The sequence below is a fragment of the Spinacia oleracea genome, chromosome 6 (genome assembly GCF_020520425.1).
Source record: "Spinacia oleracea cultivar Varoflay chromosome 6, BTI_SOV_V1, whole genome shotgun sequence".
NCBI lineage: Eukaryota > Viridiplantae > Streptophyta > Magnoliopsida > Caryophyllales > Amaranthaceae > Spinacia > Spinacia oleracea.
In genome coordinates, this window is record NC_079492.1 from 46,662,531 (window position 1) to 46,688,101 (window position 25,571).

Consider the following 25,571-nt stretch of genomic DNA (forward strand, 5'->3'; position numbering starts at 1 on the left):
CTCGTACCCCTTGCGTGGAGGTTTGGAAGTCATCATTTCCTAGTCCCAAGCAATGGGCGGTTCGCAATGGGCAAACATTGACCGCCGAACCGTTATCTACGAGCGCTAGGGGGATGTTTTGTCCTTTGCATCCAACCACTAGATAACGGGCTTTATTGTGAGCACCCCCCTCTTTGGGTAAGTCTTTGTCAGTGAAAACTATGGCCTTTTCTCCGGCATCTCTCGTGACATGGCTAACCAGTGAGTCAGGTGTGATATCGGTAGGTACTGAGATGAGGTCGAGTGAGCGAATAAGCTTTTCGCGATGTTCCTTTGAAGTATACATGAGATCCCATATGGTAATTTCGGCTTTGGTTCTTTTTAGTTGTTTCAAGAGAGGATTTTCAATGACTTCCGCGACAGTGGTGTGCCGTCCATTCTCAGGAGTTTGCCTAACTGGGATATCGCCCATAGGAGGTGGGTGAATATCCGGTTGGTATATCCTTCCGGATCGGGTGAGGTTGTCGACCTCGGGCTCCTGAGGGGTGGTGTCAATGAGAGCATACCCGGGCCAAGTTTCAGTAAAGAGGTCCTGGCCCGACACTTGAGATAGGTAAATATCTTCAGCATCATCATTCCACACACCACACACTTCGCTCTCGATTCGATCCATAGGGACCACAGCGAGTGGTGCACCTTGGGGTGTAATGTACACCGTAGGGTCGAAGTTCTCATTTTCTGGTTGGTCGAGAGAGATGTGACAAGAGCCGAGTGGGCTCTTGTTGTTATTGGGCTTGCCAACGTTAGGGAGAGGTATCACTTCATCCTCTATCATGTCCTGGATCGTATGTTTTATATTCCAGCAGTTTTCGGTGTCATGCCCATTTCCTTGATGGAATTTGCAGTAAGTACCTTCGACCCAATATTTGTTCTTGACAGGAGGGTCACGGGTGGGGCCTATAGGTCTCAACTTTCCTTGATTGGTTAGTCTTTCAAAGGCTTGTACCAAAGTCGACCCGAGTGGGGCAAACTTTCGGTCTCGAACCCATCTTCCAGAGGTTCTTCGGGCGGGAGTCTCCTCTACGGCATGGACTTCTTGGGCTTGGGATGTGTTGCCCCTGTTGTAGGTATTGCTTTTATATGCGGGTTTACTTTGTATTGTTTTTGCGAGATCATCCTCGATCTTTATTCCTACATCATAAACTCTTTTGAAAGTGTCAAGTCCCAGGTACCTAAGGTGCTGTCTGTAGGCTGGGTCCAGATTGTCATTGAATTTTTGGACCAATTCTGTTTCGGGAGGCCTATTGATTAGCTGGGCCGCCTGATACCTTCATCTAGCAAAGTAGGTTCACTAGTAGAAAAAACCCTTATTGCAGCGGGCTTTTAGACCCCTGTTGCAGCGTACATCGTATGCTGCAACTGGGGGGCCTGCAACAAGTCTGAACTTGTTGCAGCGTACAAGTTCGCTGCAAAAAGTGATTTGTTTCAGCGGGCTTTTAGATGTACGCTGCAACAAGTGCCAAAAAATTGGCAAAATTTTGGACTTGTTGCAGCGTACATATATATGTACGCTGCAAAAGACTCAACTTTTTGCAGCGTACATTTATTTGTACGTTGCAACAAGTCTGAATTACTCAATTTTTTGCAGCGTACATTTATTTGTACGCTGCAACAAGTCTGAATTTTTGCGAAATTTTTTTCCCTTGTTGCAGCGTACAACATATATGTACGCTGCAAAAAAGCACTTTTGGCGGGAAAATTCTAATTTTGTTTAGGGATACCTAGAGTGCCTTGCACCAAATATAGAAACCTGTCAAATCAATAATAGAATAACGCAACCTGTATAACAAATATAAAAACAACAACTGGAGTTTTGTATATATCCCAAAACCAAAAGTGCACATACCGATACATTTAAATATATTTACGTTCCAATTTCAACGTACGCATACATTTTAACATAAAAGATTGTTCTATAACATCTAAACCAACACGATCAAGCGCCCTCAGGTCAATAATAAATACTTGGTGGTAAAAAACTTCGCCCATTGCTCACGAACCACATCAATTTCCTCACTAGCATAAGGCGCAGTCCTCGGAGTATAGACCTTACAAAAACAAAAAATTGATGGAGCATTAGATCGATTAAATGCAAATGAAATGTCACATTTTAACATTCAATTAACTAATGACAATGTATTAATAGTCTAGAATACGAATCAATTAGTTACTTAATTACCTCATCTAGCCGGCCTTCATAGTCATGTTGTAACGTGACTATCTCTAACATGAACTTCATAACGTAATAGCCACACTCAGTTCCGCCGATTTGTTGAGCACACTGATTAAGAAACATAATACTTTATCTTGCAAGGCCAATAATTAATAAAAACAAAGCAAAAAGCTAATTAAGAAACATGTTATACCTCTATATGAATGGGTTTACACGACTTAAAACTCGTTTTATTCGGACAATGCCCACCATTGCACTTGTACACTTGGTATGCCCTAGAAAATTAACGAAACATGGGTACTCATGAATATGATTTTGGCTTAGGTTTCTTAAAGACTAATGTAATTTGTAAGCAAAAGAACTTACAAACTCAAGATTCCCCATGCATAATCTGTTTGACGTGGATCTCTAGCAGAATCGAAAATATATACATAACCTCTACGTAGGTCCATCACGTATAAATTCCAATGATTTCTGTATAATTTATAAATGATATATTAAATATTTAATAACAATAATAATTAATATTTTATATGAAACTTATATAATATAACACACTTACTCTTGATTATATGGGATTAAAAACCAATTAGTTAGGTTAGGATTACCCATCTTCTCCTTTTCAATTTCAGCTTGGAAAATGTTTTTCAAATACATTGTTGGCGCTCCAGGGTCGGCCTTGATTCTAGTGCTTGACATAATCTCGGGACAAATGAACGAAATCCGAGACATTTCAAATGATTTGGCATGATCGTGCAATAAACACCTACAAAATAAACAAGATTACACTATTAAGATCGATAAAGAGAAAAAACTTCAAAGAAATAATAGTTATATTAACAACAATAAAACATTTAATTACAATATGTAGACTTGGATCGCTGAAATGTTTAAGAACGCCCCGCGAAGGAACTCTCCTATATCAGACGCAGTTATGTATGTTTCTTGATCAAAATCCGAGTGCCAAACTGAGGCCGCCAATGGGATGGTAGTATTATCATATATATCATCAGGCGCCGAAGTCATGATAAACTGCAAGTATTTGCATGACGGGCCAAGACCTTGAATTGCATCGTGTACAAATCCCGCTTTCTTGCTTTTGGTGGTTGATTCTTGTGTTTTACGATCACAACTACCCACGACCTCTAAGTTGGACTTAGGCTTAGAATTCGACTTCTTTGGATGCGAAAATTCCTATAACAATAGTCAATTAACATTAGTCATGTAATAAGAATCAAATGAGTCCTTAGGTTCTTTAGTTCAAAGTTGGGAGCGAAAATGTCATTTTAGCTCTATATATGACCTATAACAACCCAACGAACCTTAAATGTGCATAAATAGGTTTGAATGAGATTTAGAAACTTAAAACTATGCATATTAGTCATGTAATAAGAATCAAATGAGTCCTTAGGTTCTTTAGTTCAAAGTTGGGAGCGGAAATGTCATTTTAGCTTTATATATGACCTATAACGACCCAACGAGCCATAAATGTGCATAAATAGGTTCGAATTAGTTTTAGAAACTTAAAACTATGCATATTAGTCATGTAATAAGAATCAAATGAGTCCTTAGGTTCTTTAGTTCAAAGTTGGGAGCGGAAATGTCATTTTAGCTCTATATATGACCTATAACGACCCAACGAGCCTTAAATGTGCATAAATAGGTTCGAATGAGTTTTAGAAACTTAAAACTATGCATATTAGTCATGTAAGAAGAATCAAATGAGTCCTTAGGTTCTTTAGTTCAAATTTGGGAGCGAAAATGTCATTTTAGCTCTATATATGACATATAACGACCCAACGAGCCTTAAATGAGCATGAATAGGTTCGAATGAGTTTTAGAAACTTAAAACTATGCATATTAGTCATGTAATAAGAATAAAATGAGTCATTAGGTTCTTTAGTTCAAAGTTGGGAGCGAAAATGTCATTTTAGCTCTATATATGACCTATAACGACCCAACGAGCCACAAATGTGCATAAATAGGTTGGAATGAGTTTTAGAAACTTAAAACTATGCATATTAGTCATGTAATAGGATTAAAATGAGTGTTTAGGTTCTTTAGTTCAAAGTTGGGAGCGAAAATGTCATTTTAGCTCAATATATGACCTATAACGACCCAACGAGCCTTAAATGTGCATAAATAGGTTCGAATGAGTTTTAGAAACTTAAAACTATGCATATTAGTCGTGTAATCAGAATCAAATGAGTCCTTAGGTTCTTTAGTTCAAAGTTGGGAGCGAAAATGTCATTTTAGCTCTATATATGACATATAACGACCCAACGAGCCTTAAATGTGCATGAATAGGTTCGAATGAGTTTTAGAAACTTAAAACTATGCATATTAGTCATGTAATAGGAATAAAATGAGTCATTAGGTTCTTTAGTTCAAAGTTGGGAGCGAAAATGTCATTTTAGCTCTATATATGACCTATAACGACCCAACGAGCCATAAATGTGCATAAATAGGTTGGAATGAGTTTTAGAAACTTAAAACTATGTATATTAGTCATGTAATATGATTAAAATGAGTGTTTAGGTTCTTTAGTTCAAAGTTGGGAGCGAAAATGTCATTTTAGCTCAATATATGACCTATAACGACCCAACGAGCCTTAAATGTGCATAAATAGGTTCGAGTGAGTTTAGAAACTTAAAACTATGCATATTAGTCGTGTAATAAGAATCAAATGAGTCCTTAGGTTCTTTAGTTCAAAGTTGGGAGCGGAAATGTCATTTTAGGTTCGAATGAGTTTTAGAGGGTTTACCTTGGATGGTAAGTCTGTTGTCTTCTTTTGGGCCGCTAACACCGTTGTCTTTTTCTTGGAGCTACCATCCCTCTCTTTAGAAACATTAGACTTGGACTTCTTTTTAGGAGGTGAAGTACAATCCTTTAAAATTCAACAAAAACAAGAGTAGGTAAGATGTCGAATGTGCTTGCGTGAACATATACATTCTAAACAATAAAACATATATACCTCGCCGTCTTCGAAAATCACTAAGTGTATGGGCCATTGCACAAAACTACCCAGAGCACCGCCTAAGTTAGTGAAACCATCTCCCGTAGGTACCGGAAGAATATCATCAACATGTCCGTCGTAAACAAAATCAACTTGGACTTTATAGTGACCAGGCTTCATCGATGTAAAATGTTGGGGCAATGCACCATCTGAGGGTTGTACCATACCATCCGCCACGACAATGTTGTTGCCTGAAACTTTCTCCTTAAGGGCAAGACGACATGGAGTCCTTTCCTTCATAAACAAAGGTTTCAATGCAACTTTGTAAGTGATACAGATTATTAAGTAAATGTCAACTAAAAACATAAAAGGATCAAGCAACTATGTTAAAAAAGAGTGACTACGTCGTACCTTTAGCTCGCGTGGTTGCGGCACTAAGATGTGACGAGTGGTTCTTGTAGCACTAACATCAAGGTCAACTCTGGCAGAATCATTTAAGTGGAGGTCATCAGGTATCGGGGTAGAAATGGAGTTTAGTTGTCCTGTTTTTAACAAGGTGCTTAGTTGCTTTTGGAGGGCCTCTGCCACCCTTTTCTCTACCCTTTTCTCTAATTCACCTTCAAACTCCTTTTTCACAGAAGCTCTGATTGATTCGTAATTTTCTGATGAAGCTTCACCATGGTCACTTCTACTATGTCGAATACACGGACCGAAAGCCTTTTTGATACCAACCATGCCACCTGTTCCCTTGACACGCCCACGATGATCTTTTTTCCCTATAGCTTTAGTGAGGGCATCCTCACCCTGTTCGAAAGAAAGATTTCCTTTTTCCTCTTCTGCGATGTACTCTAACTGCCAATTAGGAAAGTAAAATTACTTTATATTCTCTAATCAAAGCAAGTAAATATTAATTAATTATCGCTACTTACAGCTTTTGTTGCGATTTCAACAACTTCTGTATCGTTCGGGTCAATTTCCCACTTTCCCTCTTTATTTTGTACTTGATGGGCCAAAATCCACTCCTTTGATCTGTATTTTCTAACTCTATTAACATTTGAGGTCACTGATGAGTTCACCGAGGAGCTACTCGAGATAGGTAAAGCTGCATCTGGTGGAAGTCGTCCATCCTTTATCCAATCTAGTCGCTTTCTATTATAACCCTTTTGGCCGGTGCGATGTGGGTTCTTGTTGCATGATGCACTTTTCCTTGCCTTTTCACTACGAAGCTGTCAAAGACAACATAAAAAGATGGAAATAAATGTTTTTTCTGATAACTTTTTGTCCTAGAACCAATGTCAGTTTGCTACATGAAAAACTCTTTAAGGACAAGTTAAAGAAATATTATCATTACCAATGACTCTGGCAGGAAATAATGTTTAACAAAAGTCTTCCAATCATCCTCTGTGATATGGTTGTAGACATCCCAAGGCATCTTGTTTGTTTGATTTTTTGGCTTCTTTTCCTTCATAGTTATCCATCGGCGCACCAACTTTCTCTTGAAACAACTAAATCGTTTCGCCACACAAGAATGAAAATTATTCTCCCTCGAATGATTAGAATCATCAGTAATGTGGAACATAAGCTGTTAATAATTAAAAAAAGTTAGATTATAAAAATAGTATTTAAATCAAATTAAATAATCCCTAAAATATACAAATCAAGTTAATATCCAATGCTTACCTTAGTCTCCTCCCAAAACCCCTTCTTGATTTGCTCATCTACCTTTGGATATAATGGGACGTTAATATTAATTCTAGTAGCACAACTCCAAACTTGCTTCCCGTATTCATGAGACCATTGTCCATCGGGGACATTATATACATTATACTCAAGGAACATAGGCTTAGCGACTTTAACACCTTTTGACGGACCACGGCCTTTAATGGTCTTTGTAATCGTACTAACATCTTGTGATTCGTCACCCGTTGTGGGAGTCTTGCCACCTTCTGATTCATGCCTAACAACAATTTGGTTTTCATTCATCGTACCTATGTTGTTCCTGCATCAAGTAAAACATACAGAAGAGTGGTTACAAAATGTGCGCGCAGCAGCAAATCAGTGCTCTAGCATACAGAAGGATATCAGATCAGTGCAGATATCACAGATCAGATCAGCACTGATCAGTGCAGATCAGATCAGCACTGATCTGCACTGATCAGATCAGCACAGATCAGCACAGATCAGTGCTGATCTGATCTGCACTGATCAGTGCTGATCCGATCTGTGATATCTGCACTGATCTGTTCTGCACTGATCTGATCAACACTGATCTGTGTTGATCTGATCTGCACATATCAGTGCAGATCAGATCAGCACAGATCAGTGCTGATCAGATCAGCACTGATCAGTGCAGAACAGATCAGCACTGATCAGTGCAGAACAGATCAGCACAGATCAATGCTGATCTGATCTGCACTGATCTGTGCTGACCTGATCTGCAATGTTCCCCCCTTGTTGATTTTGTTCGAATTATAACAATATGACTGTTGCATCTGCAGCTTGATCTTCGAATCTGGACTGAAGGAAAGATTGTTGCGATATGCAGCGAGCGCATTGCTTTTTAGTGAAAAGGGTGTTAATCCGTTCTTTGTGTCTTAGAATCGGTAATGGAGCACAAATCTCATATTAGTGGTATTAGTTTCATTCTTATGTATGTCTCTTGTTATGTTAGTTTTGTTCTACAGATTAGAGATATTCATTCATACATTTTAGCTACTGTAAACCTGTGTTAGATTACATAGGTTTAAAATAACTAAAATCTAGTAATGAATGTCTCTGATCTGTTTAACAAACTAACAGCATAAGAGATATGCATAAGAATTAAACTAATATCATTAACATGAGATCATTTTATCCCATATATCTTAATTTTTGGTATGTTGTCTTGAATCTATTAGCTCTGTTGATAGCTTATGTTTTCTATTTCACACTACTATCATATTTCTCTTTTAATCAGTTTTTTTAATCATTATATTGGATCGGTTTAGAGAGAGTTTAAAATGCTATAAAGTATAAATGGAAGATTTCTATGCTGTGTTCCTGCTACAGAAGTTTATTTTTCCTCTTGAAAGCAGAACTATATTCTTTTCTAATACAGTAATAGTAGTGTAATACAGAGTACAGGTCATCATCTGAATTTTTTTAAATTTATTTATCAGAGAGAAGGCTAAAGGTTCTCTAATTGCAGTTTCTCACCTAGATCAGTTACTCCTAATAACTGATTACAGCAACTTTCTCATTAACTTGTATGACTGTTCAGTCCTTTCATCAGCCAAAAGCCACGTAGTTTAAGGATGCTCAGCTTCTTACTACAAACTCGATTTATTTAGAAGCTTGCAATTAGTTAGCTGATTAGCAAGCATTGAATTTATGAAGTTCAGTGTTCATTGTTTGATACTCTAGCTGGTAAATGATGATCACTGAGTTAAGTTTACGGGCTTGCTGAGTAGCAATAAACTAGATGTATGTCACATAGACACATGCTGAAAGTGCATTCTAGAAAATGTGTGATACAACACAAATTACTTAATCTAAGACCAGCTATAAGAGAAAGAAGTACTCCGCATATTAGAAAGTGGGCCCAATATACTTGAACTTGCGTTATCTTTTTTTCCTTTATATTTATCTTAAGATTTGAAAAGAAGGCATGCTATAGAGAAAAGACCATTTCTTATGCTTTAGAAGTCACTAATTATGTTTATGATCCTAAAAGTTGACTTTCACTTGTACTGATGTCAAATGCCCTGAATTTGTATTTTAAAATTACATTCATTTCACATCTTTGAACAGGAAATATGTTTCTGAATAATGTATTATAATAGCAGTATGGAAGTCATCATTATAACAAAGTAATCCTGTAGATATCTTGACCATGTTTTGAATTTTAAAAGCTCCATTGTGATTAGACCCAAATATTATTGTTTGAAGTTAACACTACTACATTCTTTCTAGATAGATACACTGGGGTTGCTAGTGGAACAACCCCAGTTGACTACCTTTCCTTTTCCTCTCTTTTTCTACTAAGTCTTTCCTTTTCAATGGCAGAATCATTCTTCTACACGGACCCCCAGGTACTGGTAAAACATCATTGTGTAAAGCATTGGCTCAGAAGCTGTCAATTCGGTTCAGCTCCAGGTTTGGATGTGTTATGCAGCTTGAGATAATTTATCACTCTGAGACCGTGGTATAAACTTTTTTTTGACCTAATAATTTCACCTTACAAATTCAGATATCCACAGTCCCAGTTGATTGAAGTTAAATCTCATTCTTTGTTCAGCAAATGGTTTTCAGAAAGTGGCAAATTGGTATGTGCTGCTCATCAAGCCTGATGTTAGTCCATTTACACATTTTCGCTCCCAGCTATGAACTAACGAACATAAGGACTCATTTTTAGGCTAATATGACACTTTCGCTCCCAACTTTGAACTAACAAACCTAAACACTCATTTTAATCCTTTTAAATGATTAATATGATTAGTTTTAACTTTCCTAGACTCAATCCAATCAATTTATGCCATTTGAGACTTGTTTGGTCGTTATGGTTCATATTTATGCTAAAATAAGACATTTTCGCTCCCAACTTTGAACTAACAAACCTAAACACTCATTTTAATCCTATTACATGACTAATATGCATAGTTTTAAGTTTCTAAAACTCATTCCAACCTATTTATGCACATTTAAGGCTCGTTGGGTCGTTATAGGTCATATATAGAGCTAAAATGAAATTTCCGCTCCCAACTTTGAACTAAAGAACCTAAACACTCATTTTAATCCTATTACATGACTAATATGCATAGTTTTAAGTTTCTAAAACTCATTCCAACCTATTTATGCACATTTAAGGCTCGTTGGGTCGTTATAGGTCATATATAGAGCTAAAATGACATTTTCGCTCCCAACTTTGAACTAAAGAACCTAAACACTCATTTTAATCCTATTACATGACTAATATGCATAGTTTTAAGTTTCTAAAACTCATTCCAACCTATTTATGCACATTTATGGCTCGTTGGGTCGTTATAGGTCATATATAGAGCTAAAATGACATTTTCGCTCCCAACTTTGAGCTAAAGAACCTAATGACTCATTTTATTCTTATTACATGACTAATATGCATAGTTTTAAGTTTCTAAAACTCATTCGAACCTATTCATGCACATTTATGGCTCGTTGGGTCGTTATATGTCATATATAGAGCTAAAATGACATTTCCGCTCCCAACTTTGAACTAAAGAACCTAAACACTCATTTTAATCCTTTTAAATGATTAATATGATTAGTTTTAACTTACCTAGACTCAATCCAATCAATTTATGCCATTTGAGACTTGTTTGGTAGTTATGGTTCATATTTATGCTAATTTAGTCAACTAAGGTCAATTTGGGTCAATTTATTCAACTAAGGTCAATTTAAGCCCGCTCGTTTTGATTTAGGTCATTCTAGCTCAAGATTAGGAGACATGTTAATTAGCGCAACACTAGGAGAAAACGCACAACTCACCAAAAGTAAATACGTGCTTTATTTTCCGATTCTGAGAACTTCTGAAAAGACACAAATCACCGAAAGCTTCTGAAAATTTCTGACTCGGGGATCTCAAGTCATCTGCACAGAAAGTTAGAAAACTTTGGTCAGGAACAAAAGTAAGATGTGGAAGTACAGTAAGAATTAAAGAAAGCTAGAAAAGTATAATCATGAACACAATGGAAGTATAAAATAAGAATTAAAGATGTGGAAGTACAAACTACACCTTCCTAAATGCTAGAAAAGATACATTTAATCTGATATTCAGTTAGCTAGAATTACCTATTCCCAGAAGCCAACTCATCTTATTTATTTACGGTTTATAACCCAAATTCCTTCCCTATGATCTGTACGCATATGATTAGTATTATTTGCATCTTCCTCCTCCGGTAACGGTTGAACAGCCGTTGGTAACAGGGGTGTTTCATCGTACTTGTCATACTCATCTTCATCCACAACATCATCAATACCCATAATATTTCTCTTGCCTTGGGCAACTGCACACCATATAGGATCAACATTGTCAACCACATAGAAAATTTTCTTAGCTTGTGATGCTAGAATGAATGGCTCGTCACTATCACTTAATCGATCAAAGTTAACCAATGTTAAACCAGGAAAAATTTCATCTTGTTTCACCCCATTATGGTTGTTGGCCCACTTGCACCGGAATACAGGGATCGTAAATTTGTTGTAATCAAGCTCCCATATTTCTTCGATAACACCATAATATGATTGTGTCGCATCAACCGGTCTTCTATCCTTGGCGCTTGCATAGACCCTAGATGCTGCAACATGCTTCACTCCACTATTCTGCACCACACTCTTTTCATCTTGTCTTCTAGTGTAGAATGTGAACCCATTGATATCATACCCTTCATAAGACAGAACACATAGTCGAGGACCTCGAGCTAACCACTGGACCATTTCAGAAACATCTAGATTTTTTTTCATTTCCTCGGCTACTTCCTTCTTAAACCAATCAACAAATGTGCGATTATGTTCTTGCATCAACGCTCTTTCCTTCAACTTAGGATTCTTTTGTTGCAATTCTAGCAAATGCTTATCTATGTAAGGATTGACCTCGGTAAGATGCTGCAACACACAAAGATGTGCCTTATTCTTCCTTTCAGATGGAGGCGAGATCACATTTTTACCAATTACCCCATGCCCTTCAAGCCTCCCTGCATGACGAGATTTTGGAAGACCTATTTGCTCAAGCCTTGTTAAGAATTCAGCTACATATTGAGATATATCTTCCTCAAGGACTCCCCGAATGATACTACCCTCCGGCCTTGCCCAATTCTTTGTTTTGTCCTTTAAATGCCCAAAAAATCTCTCAAAAGGATACATCCATCTTAAGAACACCGGACCACATAACTTGATTTCTCGAACTAAATGGACAATTAAGTGCACCATAATATCAAAGAAAGATGGTGGAAAGTACATTTCAAATCGACACAAAGTTTCAACAATATCATTGTGCAAAGAATCTAATTTCTCCGGATCAATCACTTTAGCACATATAGAATTGAAAAACACACAAAGTTTTGTTATAACATGTCTCACGTGTTTCGGCAATATCCCACGAAGTGCAATTGGCAAAAACACATTAATCATTACATGGCAATCATGAGACTTCATACCAACCAACCTAAGGTCCGAGAGAGATACTAGGCGCTTTACATTCGACGAATATCCCGAGGGAACCTTAATTCCATGTAAGCACTCACAAAACTGCTTCTTCTCCTTTCTTGACATTGTGTAACACGCTGGAGGCAGATAAGTCTTAGTACCACCCGCACCAGATTTTTTAACAGGCCACAAATCTGGTCGAATATTCCTCTTTTTCATATCTTTCCGCACATTCTCATTGTCCTTAGTCTTTCCAGGCATGTTTAGCAAAGTCCCAATGATAGCATCGCACACATTTTTCTCAATGTGCATTACATCGAGACAATGCCTAACCGACAAATCTCTCCAGTAGGGAAGATCCCATAATGGAGATACTTTCTTCCACAAAACACCCTTTTTAGACTTGGACTTGTAGCACTTGCCGTATTTGGTTTCAACATTTTTTATTCGTTCATAAACCTGTGATCCTGTCAAAGGCGTACGAGCTACTCTTTCCTCGGTGAACCCATTGAATTCTTTCTTCTTCTTACGATAATGGTGATATCGACTGAGGTGCTTCCTGAAATCTGGGTAAACATTTTTCTTGAAATTATGCAACCATGTGGGCTTCATGTCCTCTTCACATATAGGGCATGCTTGTTCTCCTTTGGTTTTGTATCCAGACAAGTTTCCATATGCCGGAAAATCATTTATGGTACAAAAAACCATAGCTCGCAATGTAAAGCTTGAATTGGTGTGTGCATCGAACATTGAAACACCTTCATTCCACAATAATTTCAAATCATCTATGAGTGGAGCCAGGTACACATCTATGTCATTTCCAGGTTGCTTAGGCCCCGAGATGAGGAGTGATAACATGATATGCTTCCGCTTCATACACAGCCATGGAGGAAGATTATAAATTGCTAGAAGAACCGGCCATGTGCTATGTTGACTGCTTAGAGTTCCATATGGATTCACACCATCTGCACATAAAGCAAGCCTTAGATTTCTAACCTCCTTACCAAATTCAGGATATTTCTTATCAATATTTCTCCATTGAACAGAATCTGCAGGATGTCGAAGGAGTCCATCTTTCTTCCTCACTTCCGCATGCCACCTTAAGTTTTTTGCTTGTTTCTTCAATGAAAACATACGCTCAAACCTAGGTATGATTGGAAGATACCACAAAGACTTAGCAGGCGGGCCCCTCTTAGCTGAATTTGCCCCTTTGCGTTTGTAACGAGATGCGCCGCATGTTGGACACTCATCCAAATGTTCATGCTCTTTTCTGTAAAGCATACAATCATTTGGGCAAGCATCTATCTTGTCGACCTCTAAGCCTAAGGGACACATCAATTTCCTGGCATAATAGGTAGAGGTGGGGATATCATTCCCTTCCGGCAAAAATTCACCTACCCACTCCAATAAGGTGTCAAAGTGTTCATCTCTCCAACCACCTTTACATTTGAGGTTGTAAAGTATTGACACACATTCCAACTTGCTGAATTTTGTACAACCGGGATACAATGGAGTTTCAGCAGCCTTTGATACTTGTTCGAACATCTGAGGTTGTTCGTCCAAGTGATCTTTCAGCCCATCCATCATCTCATTTATTTCATCATCTTCTTCCTCATCATCATCCGTCTCATTATTCTCATAAATATCATCATCACTCTCATTACTCTGAACATCAAATTCAGGGACACTAGAACTTGGACGATCAGGTATTGTTTCACCATGCCAAAACCAAACATGGTAATCTTGCTTAAACCCACGGCGAAATAAATGATCCTCAATTTCATCAATGTCACCTAACCGCTTGATATTGTTACAATCACGGCAGGGACAATAGATTTTTTCGGCTTTTGTACTCCGTTGGTGTGCTAAAGCACATCTAATGAACTCTGCGACCCCACTCAAGTATTCTGCCGTAGTATGGTCACCATACATCCAACGACGACTCATTACTAATAACAACAACAAAAGGTTCCACACATAAACACATATATTAAGAAGTCACAAAATCATTAAGAAGTTCCGCAAATCTTTGGTTACATCATTTAAGTTTATCAATGCTTCACTGAAGTGATATTAGAAGTCCAAAAACAGTCCTAATAAGTAAAACGGAATGGATACTTAAGCATAGAATACTAATGTACACGTTTTATTATTACACTTACTATACTTATCCAAATTTTATTTATCGTAAAAATGATATGCACTTACTGTACTATTGATTTCAACTTTCAAAAGAGGAAAAGAGAAATTTTATGAAGATAATTAGATACATCAATACCTTATGCAATTGTTGAAATTCGAACAAGCACGATGATAGATTATGCTGGCAGTACGATCATCGCCCCTCTCTTCAACCATATGCGTATCTACCCATCTTCACAATTAACTGCAAATTAAAGAAATAATTGAAAAACAGCCAAAAAAATCAAAATAAAAACGAAAATCAAAACGAAAATCAAAACGAAAATCAAAAACGAAAATCATAACGAAAATCATAACGAAAATCAAAAACGAAAATCAAAAACAATAATCAAAACGAAAATCAAAAACTAAAATTGAACCCTAATCTGAAAACGAAAATAAAAAACGAAAATAAAAATTGAACACACCATACCGAAACCACCGGAACCACGACGCCGAGCAACCACCGGAACCACGACGCGACGGGGAGATGCTGAACCACGGAACCAAGACAGCGACGCAGGGCTGAACCACGAAACCACGGAACCAAGACAGCGACGCAGGGCTGAACCACGACGCGACGGGGAGATGAGCAACCAACGGAACCAAGACAGCGACGCAGGGCTGAGCAACTCTTGGGTTCGACGGCGACGCAGGGCTGAGTTCGACGGCGACCTTGGATATTTGTTTAAGGGAAAAGGCTTGGAGCTATAGCAGAGAAGGAACAACGTACGTACGTTTCTCGTTTGAGCGCGGTTTGTACGTTGCAACTAGGAAAGTAAAAATTTTAATTTGAAACGCGGACTTGTTGCAGCGGGCATTAACATGTACGCTGCAATAACTTCGGGTTGTTGCTGCGGGCTTTTATTTTGTACGCTGCAACAAACGCATTTGTTGCGAACAACTAAAATGTACGCTGCGATAACCCTTTAAAGGTTTTGACCCGCGTTGACCGACTGGTTGTTGAAGCGTATTTATACTTGTACGCTGCAACAAGGGGGCTGCAACAGGGGTTTTTTCTACTAGTGGTTGTGAAACCCTCATTTTTCTTTTGGAAGAGAACTTCCAGCTCGCGCATGGTGACTTAAAAATCCATGTTCGACGAGTATTGCTTGATGAAGACATTGACAAAGTCTTCCCAAGTGGGGAAGAGCTTAGGGTCCTGGTGATAGTACCATTTGAGCGGCACAGGTTCCAAGGACAAGGGAAAGGCAGGTAAATACATGGACTTGTCCACGCCTTTCAAGTTCATGGCATTCACAAAGCTCAATAGATGATCACGGGGATTGTACGTGGCTTTAAACTTTGGTAAGTCAGATGAACTAAACTTTTCAGGTAGTTTGCCAGGAAAAGGTTTAGGATCGAGGGAGAAGTACTTGCTCCCCATGGTTTGCTGTAGGACCATTTTTTCAATCCTCTTCTCGTTATCGAGGTCGTTTTTGGCTTGCGCAGCCGCTAAGGCTTCGTTTTCCATTTTCAGTTGGCCCATGAGTTAGGTCATTTGAGCCATCTGCTCTTGCAATTCTTCGATGGACATGTTTGAGGGTGCGAATCGAGGTTGGGGAAACGGAGATCCTTGAAATGAGGGATGACGGACGGAGCTTGGAGTCACTAAACCTGGTGCTGGCGATGTATCTTCGAGGCGCACTAACCGTTGATTTCCTGATCGGCACCAAGTGGCAGGACCAGTCCTATGCATAAGATAAGCTAAAGTTTAGGTCCCAAAGTTTCAAGTATTACTTAGTCTAGAAATCGACTCTCTCTATTGGTTTTTCACTCTTTCTTTTGTTGGTACATTTTTTAGTTTTTTTTTTTTTTTCTTTTGGTCATTCTTTGGATTTTCGAAACACTTGCCCGTGCGACATCCATAATTGTTAGCATGTTCGGTTTTCAGTGCCGAGCATTGTTGTCGTAGGAGGCCTAACAACGACACAAAGAGTTATTAATTTTTTACGAGTCGCTTTTGAAATCGAGTACTTTTCTTACGCCCCCGTAGCAATCCTTTTTACGAACTTTTTTTTGTGCTACGTATTTTCCTTTTGCGCGGGCACCGAGGCTACTGCGCCTGACCAGAAGGCCAAGAAGCAACTTCAGCGCCCAGCGTAGGGCGTTAGAAATTCTGGCGCCCAGCCAGGGGCGTTGAAAATGCGTCCCTGGCTGGTTCTCGTTTTCCGTTTGCGTCTACTTTCGTTTATGCGACTTCGATTTTGCGTGCTTGCCTAATAACATCCTTTACGCGTTGTGCATCGTTTATGGGATTCGTTACAGGCCATCCCGAGCGTCGCTTATTTTTGTGGCGATCGTTCGGGTTTGCGGAACACGTGTTTCGGTATAACTCTTTAGCAAATTGGTTCATGAATGATTGGGCAATTTTTTAAGGTCGTTGGTTTTTCTAGGACAGTTTGTCACACACAATCATATATTTCGCTACACATAACTAACATTCCATCATGAGGCAATAATAATATGTCATGTAGTTTATGATAGGCTTCTATGGGTAGTTATTTGCGCCTGGCTTGGTACCGCTTCTATCGTAGATCCAACACATGCCCCGGTCGAGGTAGTGTCTTCAGCAGACGAATTTCGCTCAAGAGGCCAACCCGCAAGTGCAAGCCAAGGGGGCATGCAGGCGAGAGGGACCTAATGGGCGAGCGATTGGGTTTGGGACGGGTGTACTACTAGCTAAAGTGCCGAGTGGACAACATTCGAAGCGTATGCACCCCCCGGTTGGCGATGGGTATCCTTAGTCCCAACTCCCCAGATGAAACACCAAGGGAGCCAAGATTCGTTATGCGGTTCTGCCCGGTCACATTAATATGCTGATTTTCAGGTCGTCCCAACTTGATTGGGAAATAAACGCGGGGTAGGATCGTTTCACCCTTCGGCTATTTTGATTACCTACAAGAACGAGTAGTTCCTTCACTATCCCCAGTGGAGTCGCCATTGTGAGGGGGTCGAAAAAGCACGAGGCTAATGCGTGACCTCGTCCCTCGTGGGTGTGACGCTTCTTTTTGTCAAATCAAGTGTAATTGGATTTCCTGTGAGTTTACACCCAATTGACTAGTAATATAGGAGTCGCCATTCAGTTTTTAACGACAATGAGAAAAACTGACAAAACCCGGTTATCGTGACATAAAGGGAGTGCAACTATGTTTGACCACGACGGTCGTAGGTTCCCTTGTGATCCCTGGTGGTGGGGATCGCTCAACGTACACCCGCAGGGTAGAGATTGAGGGTTCGGGGGACTGTAACTACCGAGAGGAGTACTCGCTCTTCGATAACTCCAGAGGCAGGATATCCTTACTAGCTCAGCATAAATAATTGAAGGGACATGTGTTAACTATTAAACTAATCTGAGTTGATTTTATCAATATGCAACATATAGTACTAGATCGAACGTAATTATCTGATTTAGATTGTTTTAAGGGACCTAGCATGATAATCCAATTTCCCAAAAATATCATATTTATTAAGCGTGATCGAACAATCAGATTTTAGTTAGTTTAACAGTTCATAAAAGGGCGAGGAAAGAAATTAAACCATGGAAAAGGGACACATTACGACGAACCCTTGAGAGGTGCGTCACGGTTCTCAAAAAACTAACCACTTTGACTTTGCTATTTCTCCTTTTATTTAACGAATCTCAAATTATGGGACGGGATACGTTCTGTTCGATTTATGGATCGATTGCGACAGAACGCGTGATCAGTTTTGCAGCATGAGGCTTAGGCTTATGGGTTTAGAGTCAATACTCAGAATATAATTGTGTGTTGTTGTGTTCTTTTCACGTCGAACTTAAGGGTCTATTTATAGGAAAGAGTTCGTGGAAAGATAGAATTGCAGAACTCTAATCCACGAGGAATTAGAAAAAAACACGTACCAGGTATTTTCAGCGCCCAGGCCTGGGCGCCGATGATTTCGGCGCCCAGAGCCAGGCGTTGAAAATAGGGTCTGGGCTGTTTTTCTTAGTCAGATTCGGATTCCTAGAATCCGGAGTATTTGAGATTTAATTGAGTCCTTTAGTGCGTATTAACCTTGTGACAGGATGCGTCTGGGCCCGTTACGAACTCTAGGCTCGTTAGGATTAATACGTGACTCTTACTTTCGAATCATATTAGGAATAGGATTCTCTCGCAATTTCTATCTCACTTAGGATTTACGTTGGAGTGCAACACCTAATTCTGACTGGTTTCTATCTTTTATGACTTGCCACTTTTAACAACTACCTATTACGGCAGTTACTATTTTTAGCAGGATTCCATAAATAGCAGGTTTCGGGCGATATGAAAAGGGGATTTGAGATTCATTATTTTATAGGAGATGTGTTGTCAAGTGGAGATTTACGTTTTCATCATCGAACCTTCCCTTTTCGGGAATGGGGACAAAAGTAGGTGTCTACAGTACCTTAAATCAATCTAAATAAGATAATCACGATCGATTTAGTGTTATGTGTTGCATATTGCTAAAATCAATTCAGAGTAGTTTAATAGTTTAACGCATGTCCCTTCAATTATTTATGTTGAGCTAGTAAGGATAACATGCCTCTGGAGTATTATCGATCAGCACTCCTCTCGGTAGCTACAGTCCCCCGAACTCTCAATCTCTGCCCTGCGGGTGTACGTTAAGCGATCCCTACACCAGGGATCACAAGGGATCCTATGGCCGTCGTGTGTCACGATAACCGGGTTTTGTCAGTTTTTCTCACTGTCGTTAAAAACTGAATGGCGACTCCTATATTACTAGTCGATTGGGTGTAAACTCACAGGAAATCCAAATACACTTGATCTGATAACGTCAGGCCCACGAGGGACGAGGTCACGCATTAGCCTCGTGCTTTTTCGACCCCCTCACAGTGGCGACTCCACTGGGGATGTTAATGAAATACTCGTGCTCGTAGGTAATCAAATTAGCCGAAGGGTGAAACGATCCTACCCCGCGTTTATTTCCCTATCAAGTTGGGACGACCTGAAAATCAACATATTAATGTGAACGGACAGAACCGCATAACGAATCTTGGCTCCCTTGGCATGTTTCATCTCGGGAGTTGGGAATAAGGATACCCATCGTCAACCGGGGGGTGCAAACGCTTCGAATGTTGTCCACTCGGCACTTTCGCTACTAGTACACCTGTCCCAAACCCAATCGCTCGCCCACTAGGTCCCTCTCATTGGTGCATGCCCCCTTGTCTTACATCGTGATTGGCCTCTTGGGACGAAATTCGCTCGTGAATGCACTACCTCGACCGGGGCATGTGTTGGATCGACAATAGAAGCGGTACCAAGCCGCGCAAATATTACCCATAGAAGCCTATCATAAACTACGTTACATATTATTTTGCTTCATGTTGTAATGTTAGTTGCGTGTAGAGAATTATGTGATTGTGTGTGACAAATAATGCTAGAAAACCAACGACCCTAACAATTGCCCAAACATTCATAAACACCAATTGGCCAAAGAGTTATACCAAAATACGTGTTCCGCAACCCCGGGCGATCGCCACAAAAATAAGCGACGCCCAGGACGGCCTGTAACGGATCCCACAACGCTGCACAACGCGTAAAGGACGTTATTAGGCAAGCATGCAAAATTAAGTCGTATATACAAAAAAAGGATACACGAACAGAATACGAGTACCAGTCAGGGACGCATTTTCAGCGCCCCTGGCTGGGCGCCAATCATTTTCAGCTCCCAGAGCTGGGCGCCGAAGTTGCTTCCTAGCCTTTTGGTCAGGCACAGCAGCCTCGGTGCCCGCGCATAAAATATACGTAGCAATAAAAAAAAATTCGCAACAAATTTGCTACGAGGACGTATGAAAAAAGGCACTCGATTCTAAGAACGACTTATAAAATAAATAACTCCTTGTGTCGTTGTTAGGCTTCCTATAACGACAATGTTCGGCACCAAAACCGAGTATGCTAATTAAAATAACCTTAAATGTCACACGGGAAAATGTTTCGAAAATCCAAAGAATGACCAATAGAAGAGCCAAAAGTGTACCAACAAAAGCGAGAATAGAAAACCAATAGAAAGAGTTAGAAGTCTAGACTAAGTAATGCTTAACTTTGGGCCTAAACTTTAGCTTGTCTTATGCATAGGGCTGGTTCTGCCACTTGGCGTCGATCTGAAATCAAAGGTTAGTGCGTCTCGAAGCTACGTCACCAACACAAGGTTTAGTAACTCCAAGCTCCATCCTTCATTCCCCCTTTCAAGGATCTCCGCTTCACCAACCTCGATTCGCACCCTCAAACACGTCCATGGAAGAATTACGAGACCAAATGGTCCAAATGACCCAACTTATGAACCAATTGAAAATGGAAAACGAATCCTTAGCAGCTGCGCAAGCCAAAAATGACCTCGATAAGGAGAAGAAGATCGAAAAAATGGTTCTGCAGCAAACCATGGGGAGCAAGTATTTATCCCTCGATCCTAAACCTTTTCCCGGCAAACTACCGGAAAATTTCAGTTCATCTGACTTACTAAAGTTCAAAGCCACGGACAATCCCCGTGATCATCTCTTGAGCTTCGTGAATGCCATGAACTTGAAAGGTGTGGACAAGTCCATGTATTTGCCCGCCTTTCCTTTGTCCTTGGAACCTGTGCCACTCAAATGGTACTACCACCAGGACCCTAAGCTCTTCCCCACTTGGGAGGACTTTGTGAATGTCTTCGTCAAGCAATACTCGTCAAACATGGATTTTCAAGTCACCATGCGCGAGTTGGAAGTCCTCTTCCAAAAGAAAAATGAAGGTTTCACGACCTACTTTGCTAGATGGAGAGACCAAGCGGCCCAACTAATCAATAGGCCTCCTGAAACTGAATTGGTCCAAAAATTTATTGACAACCTAGACCCAGCTTATAAACAACACCTTAGGTACTTGGGCCTTGATACCTTCAAACGGGTTTATGATGTAGGAATAAAGATCGAGGATGACCTTGAAAAAACGGTACAAAGCAAGCCTGCATACAAAAGTAACACCTACAACAGGGGCCACACGCCTCAAGCCCAAGAGGTCCATGCTGTAGAAGAAACCCCAACCCGAAGGATCCCTGGAAGGTGGACTCGAGATCGAAAGTTTGCCCCACTCGGGTCGACTCTGGTGCAAGACTTCCAAAGACTAACCAATCAAGGAAAGCTAAGACCCATATGCCCCACACCCGACCCTTCATCCAACAATAAATATTGGGTCGAGGGCACCTATTGCAAATTCCATCAGGGAAATGGGCACGATACTGAAAACTGCTGGAATATAAAAAACACGATCCAGGATATGATAGAGGATGAAGTAATACCTCTCCCTAACGTTGGCAAACCCAAAAACAACAAGAGCCCACTCGGTTCTTGTCACATCTCTCTCGATCAACCAGAAAATAAGAACTTTGACCCTACGGTGTATATTACGCCTCAAGGTGCACCACTCGCCATGGTCCCTATGGATCAAATCGAGAGAGAAGTGTGCGGTGTGTGGACGATGATACGGAAGATGTCTACCTGTCTCAAGTATCGGGCCAGGACCTCTTTAATGAAACTTGGCCCGGGCATGCTCCCATTGACACCACCCCTCAAGAGCCCGAAGTTGACAATCTCACTCGGCCCGGAAGGGTATACCAACAGGGTATTCGCCCACCTCCCGGGGACGACATCCCACTCAGACAGACTCCTGAAAACGTACGGCACACAACCATCGCAGAAGTCATCGAAAATCCTCTCTTGAAGCAACTAAAAAGAACTAAAGCCGAGATTACCATCTGGGATCTCATGTGCACTTCAAAGGAACATCGTGAAAACCTTATTCGCTCACTTGACCTCATCTCAGTCCCTACGGATATCACACCTGACTCGTTGGTTAACCATGTCACAAGAGATGTTGAGGAAAAAGCAATAGGTTTTACTGACAAAGACTTACCTAAAGAAGGAGGCGCCCACAACAAGGCCCTCTATCTAGTGGTTGGATGCAAAGGACAAAACATCCCCCTAGCACTTGTAGATAATGGTTCAGCGGTAAATGTTTGCCCATTGCGAACCGCCTATTGCTTGGGGCTAGGAAGCGATGACTTCCAAACCTCCACACAAGGGGTACGAGCTTATGATAACTCTCGAAGGCCTGTGTTGGGAAAAATCAACCTCACAATACAAATCGGTCCCGTCACACGTACCACGGAGTTTCAAATAATCGACATCAAGCCAACTTTCAACCTCCTCTTAGGACGCCCTTGGCTCCAGGACCTAGGAGGTGTGGCTTCTACCTTGCACCAAATGGTTAAACATAACCATAACGGGGTAATTCTGGAAATACGCGCCCCTCCTCTCGACGTCAGTTGTACTATGGTTGGAACGGCCGAAACTGCAGAAGACCTTTACGGTTTTCAAGTGGATGAAGCCATCCAAGTCATTGAGGACTATAATCTAGCATTTCTAGATCCGCGTGCATCCCGGGTCATCCCTAAAATATTGCTAGCTCAAGGCTATTTCCCAGGAACTCCATTGGGCATAAGGAAGAAGAACTACATGTTCCATCCCCTACCCAACAAATCTAATCCCTTTGGCCTAGGCTATGAGCCGACGGAGGAAGATATTGCTGACCACTTGTCTAGGCTACGCCTTAAGCCAGCCAAGACAAAACAAACCACCCTTCTTCCCCCATATCAAAGAACCCTTAAAAGTATGTTTGTCCGGGAAGGAGAAGAACACCCATGCTGTGACTTCCCTGAACCATTCGTTCAGGATGGCCTGCTAAAACCCGGATTTGAAATTTTCCATGATTGTCATACTTTGGATGAGGCACCCCACCTCACCAAGACTAAAACAGCTGAAATATTGGACAACCAAGCTCTATGGACATTGTTTAACGAATCGAGGCTTGTGGAGGACGAGACTGTGATGACTACCCTAGCCCTACAAGATGAAAGTTTCGATCCAACCCGGTTAATCGCTCCTACATCAACACTAGAAGAGGCCGAGAACGGATGGGTGAAGACATGTCAGTGGGTCAACGCAAAGGGAATAGAGTTCAAGATGAGTACAGGCGAAGGACCAAGGTTCTACGAGAATAAACCCAAGGCTTGAGCCGTAGAGAGCACTTTAGCAAAACGCCTAGTAGTTCTTTAGATGATAGAAAGAATAAAACTTTAGATACGGTCCTAGGAACCCTTAGAATATTGGTTAATTTATTTCAGTGTGTTTTCCTTACTTTCAAAATTAATAAAGGCGTAAAAATTGTCCTAAAATATTATTCTAACACTAAATGAGCACTAATCATACTTGCAATTATAAAAAATAAAGCGGCCCACTTTAGGCCCAATAGCAAGGCCCACTCGGTCTTGAATCGTGACATCGAAACCAATTCCCGAAATCCACAAAATAAACCATACCATCCCCTCCATATTTCCAAGACATAAGGGTCAAGCCCGTGCGACCCAAAGAAACCAAAAAGAAATCAAATCCAAACAATGCGAATGTTGCTCAACAAAAAACATAACCCCATTATCCACATCATTAGCAACACGCACCTCAACCCACCCAAAAAGCCTACGCAAAAATCTTCATATCTTCTGCACCCTAACTCCATTTTCAAAGCCGTTTTGGGTCACGAATAGAGAAAATTAATCCGAACGAAAATGCTTCTAACGATAACAGTCCAAAAATCTTCCGAAATAGCATCAAAATTGATTTATGACGAATAAAAAGTAAAATGAAACAAAGAAAAAGAAATAAATGCAAGAACATGTGAAGCAACGCGCCAAGACTCCCCAAGAATCATATTCAACGCCCAGAGCTGGGCGCCGAAAGCTTTAACGCCCCAGCCTGGGCGCTGAATCTCTCTGCTTGCCAAACTTTGCCCAGAAGTGCTCGTCATTTTATCCGCACATACACGGAAAAATAACGAACACTTGGGGGGGTACAGCCCGTATTCAGATATAAGTACCAAAAAACACATGAAAAGATTTTTGTGCAAATACATGTACTCAAAAAATAAAACAAATTCTTGGCTTACGGCAAAGCAGCAGGTTAAAATAATAAACTTCACTTATTCTATCGTTTCGAATAATATGTTTCCATCTCCGAACGTACTTATCAAATTCGGCATCTTAGAATTCATTCTAGCTAGAACTACGCGCGACCTGATTCTAAGTTAAAGTTATTTAACAAGGATACGTAGGCAATCCTGTTCATGGATTCGGTCCAATCAAATAAAAATATAATGTGCATAAGTGTTGGAAATGAGCAAATAAAAAAAGAGGAGAGAAGCAAAACGAAAACAAGAAAAATAAAATTACGCCTTTATTAATATTTAAAAATAAATAAGAAGGAAAACAAAAGTGCTAAGGAATGAAAAAACTAACACAACTGAAATAACTAAAGGGCACCTACACCCTAACAAGAACTACACTACTCGAGTTCTTCCGGATCATAAAATAAAGTTTTGTAGAGGGCAACGTTCGCAGGGTCCACCTCCACAGGCTTCTGCGCTGCCCCTATATCAATCTCCATAAGAACAGGCTCCTTGACACTAACTTCCAAGGATGCCAAGGCCTTAGAAACATTTTCAGTCTGAACAGCTATAGCCCGCTCAGCCTCAAGGGCACAAACAATGGTAGGGGAAGGATTATCAACATCAATTGGATTAGCCACTGGTTCTACTAGCGGCTGAACTTTCCTAACCCAAACATTATTCCGGCGATGATCTCCGCGAGAGCTTGCATTTCTTTTGTGAACCGCAGGCCCCTTCGTGTTAGACACCTTTTTAGGCCTAGAACTGGAGCGGGGAGGAACTTCCTTTCGCTTTCGATCAGGACGAGCTTTTACAGTCTTAATACCATGGTCGCGAGGATTAGCAGAATCACGGCTCTTATACTTAGCCCTACCTCGAGGTATCAAAAGCTCAGCCGGCTCTTCATTTCGAGCCTTAGTTCTCACAGCCTTATCATCGGAACTCATCCACAACTTGTAGTTTTCGGAAAGACCCACAAAGCCATCTCTAGCCACGGTCCAACGCGGGAGGCCACCATAATACTTAGCCCACGCTTGAACCCGTGCTTCGGAAAAAACCGCTACTTTAGGTGGTA

General features: G+C 40.5%; 1 protein-coding gene and 2 long non-coding RNA genes across 3 annotated transcripts; 1 reads left to right on the top strand and 2 right to left on the bottom strand.

Moving 5' to 3' along the window:
- Positions 1-4,933: 4,933 nt before the first annotated feature.
- On the bottom strand, positions 4,934-5,427 carry LOC130464356 (uncharacterized). The gene is made up of 2 exons (XM_056833897.1): positions 5,187-5,427; positions 4,934-5,099 (listed from the first exon to the last, which is right to left on the bottom strand). The coding sequence occupies exons 1-2, from the start codon at positions 5,391-5,393 to the stop codon at positions 4,947-4,949; spliced, it is 360 nt and encodes a 119-aa protein (XP_056689875.1). The 5' UTR covers positions 5,394-5,427; the 3' UTR covers positions 4,934-4,946.
- Positions 5,428-6,951: 1,524 nt separating this feature from the next.
- Positions 6,952-14,769, bottom strand: LOC130464357 (uncharacterized). Its single transcript, XR_008924739.1, has 3 exons — positions 14,605-14,769; positions 10,671-10,772; positions 6,952-7,167 (listed from the first exon to the last, which is right to left on the bottom strand). It is a non-coding gene; the product is annotated as an uncharacterized lncRNA (long non-coding RNA).
- Positions 7,776-9,412, top strand: LOC130464358 (uncharacterized). The gene is made up of 3 exons (XR_008924740.1): positions 7,776-8,042; positions 9,213-9,302; positions 9,397-9,412. It is a non-coding gene; the product is annotated as an uncharacterized lncRNA (long non-coding RNA).
- Positions 14,770-25,571: the final 10,802 nt, after the last annotated feature.

What these genes read in the sequence shown, in the direction of transcription:
- LOC130464356 (XM_056833897.1), bottom strand. Translation starts at nt 5,393, where the DNA reads ATGGTACAACCCTCAGATGGTGCATTGCCCCAACATTTTACATCGATG. An exon ending in TGATTTTCGAAGACGGCGAG is followed by an intron (nt 5,100 to 5,186) that starts GTATATATGTTT and finishes TGAATTTTAAAG; the next exon opens with GATTGTACTTCACCTCCTAA.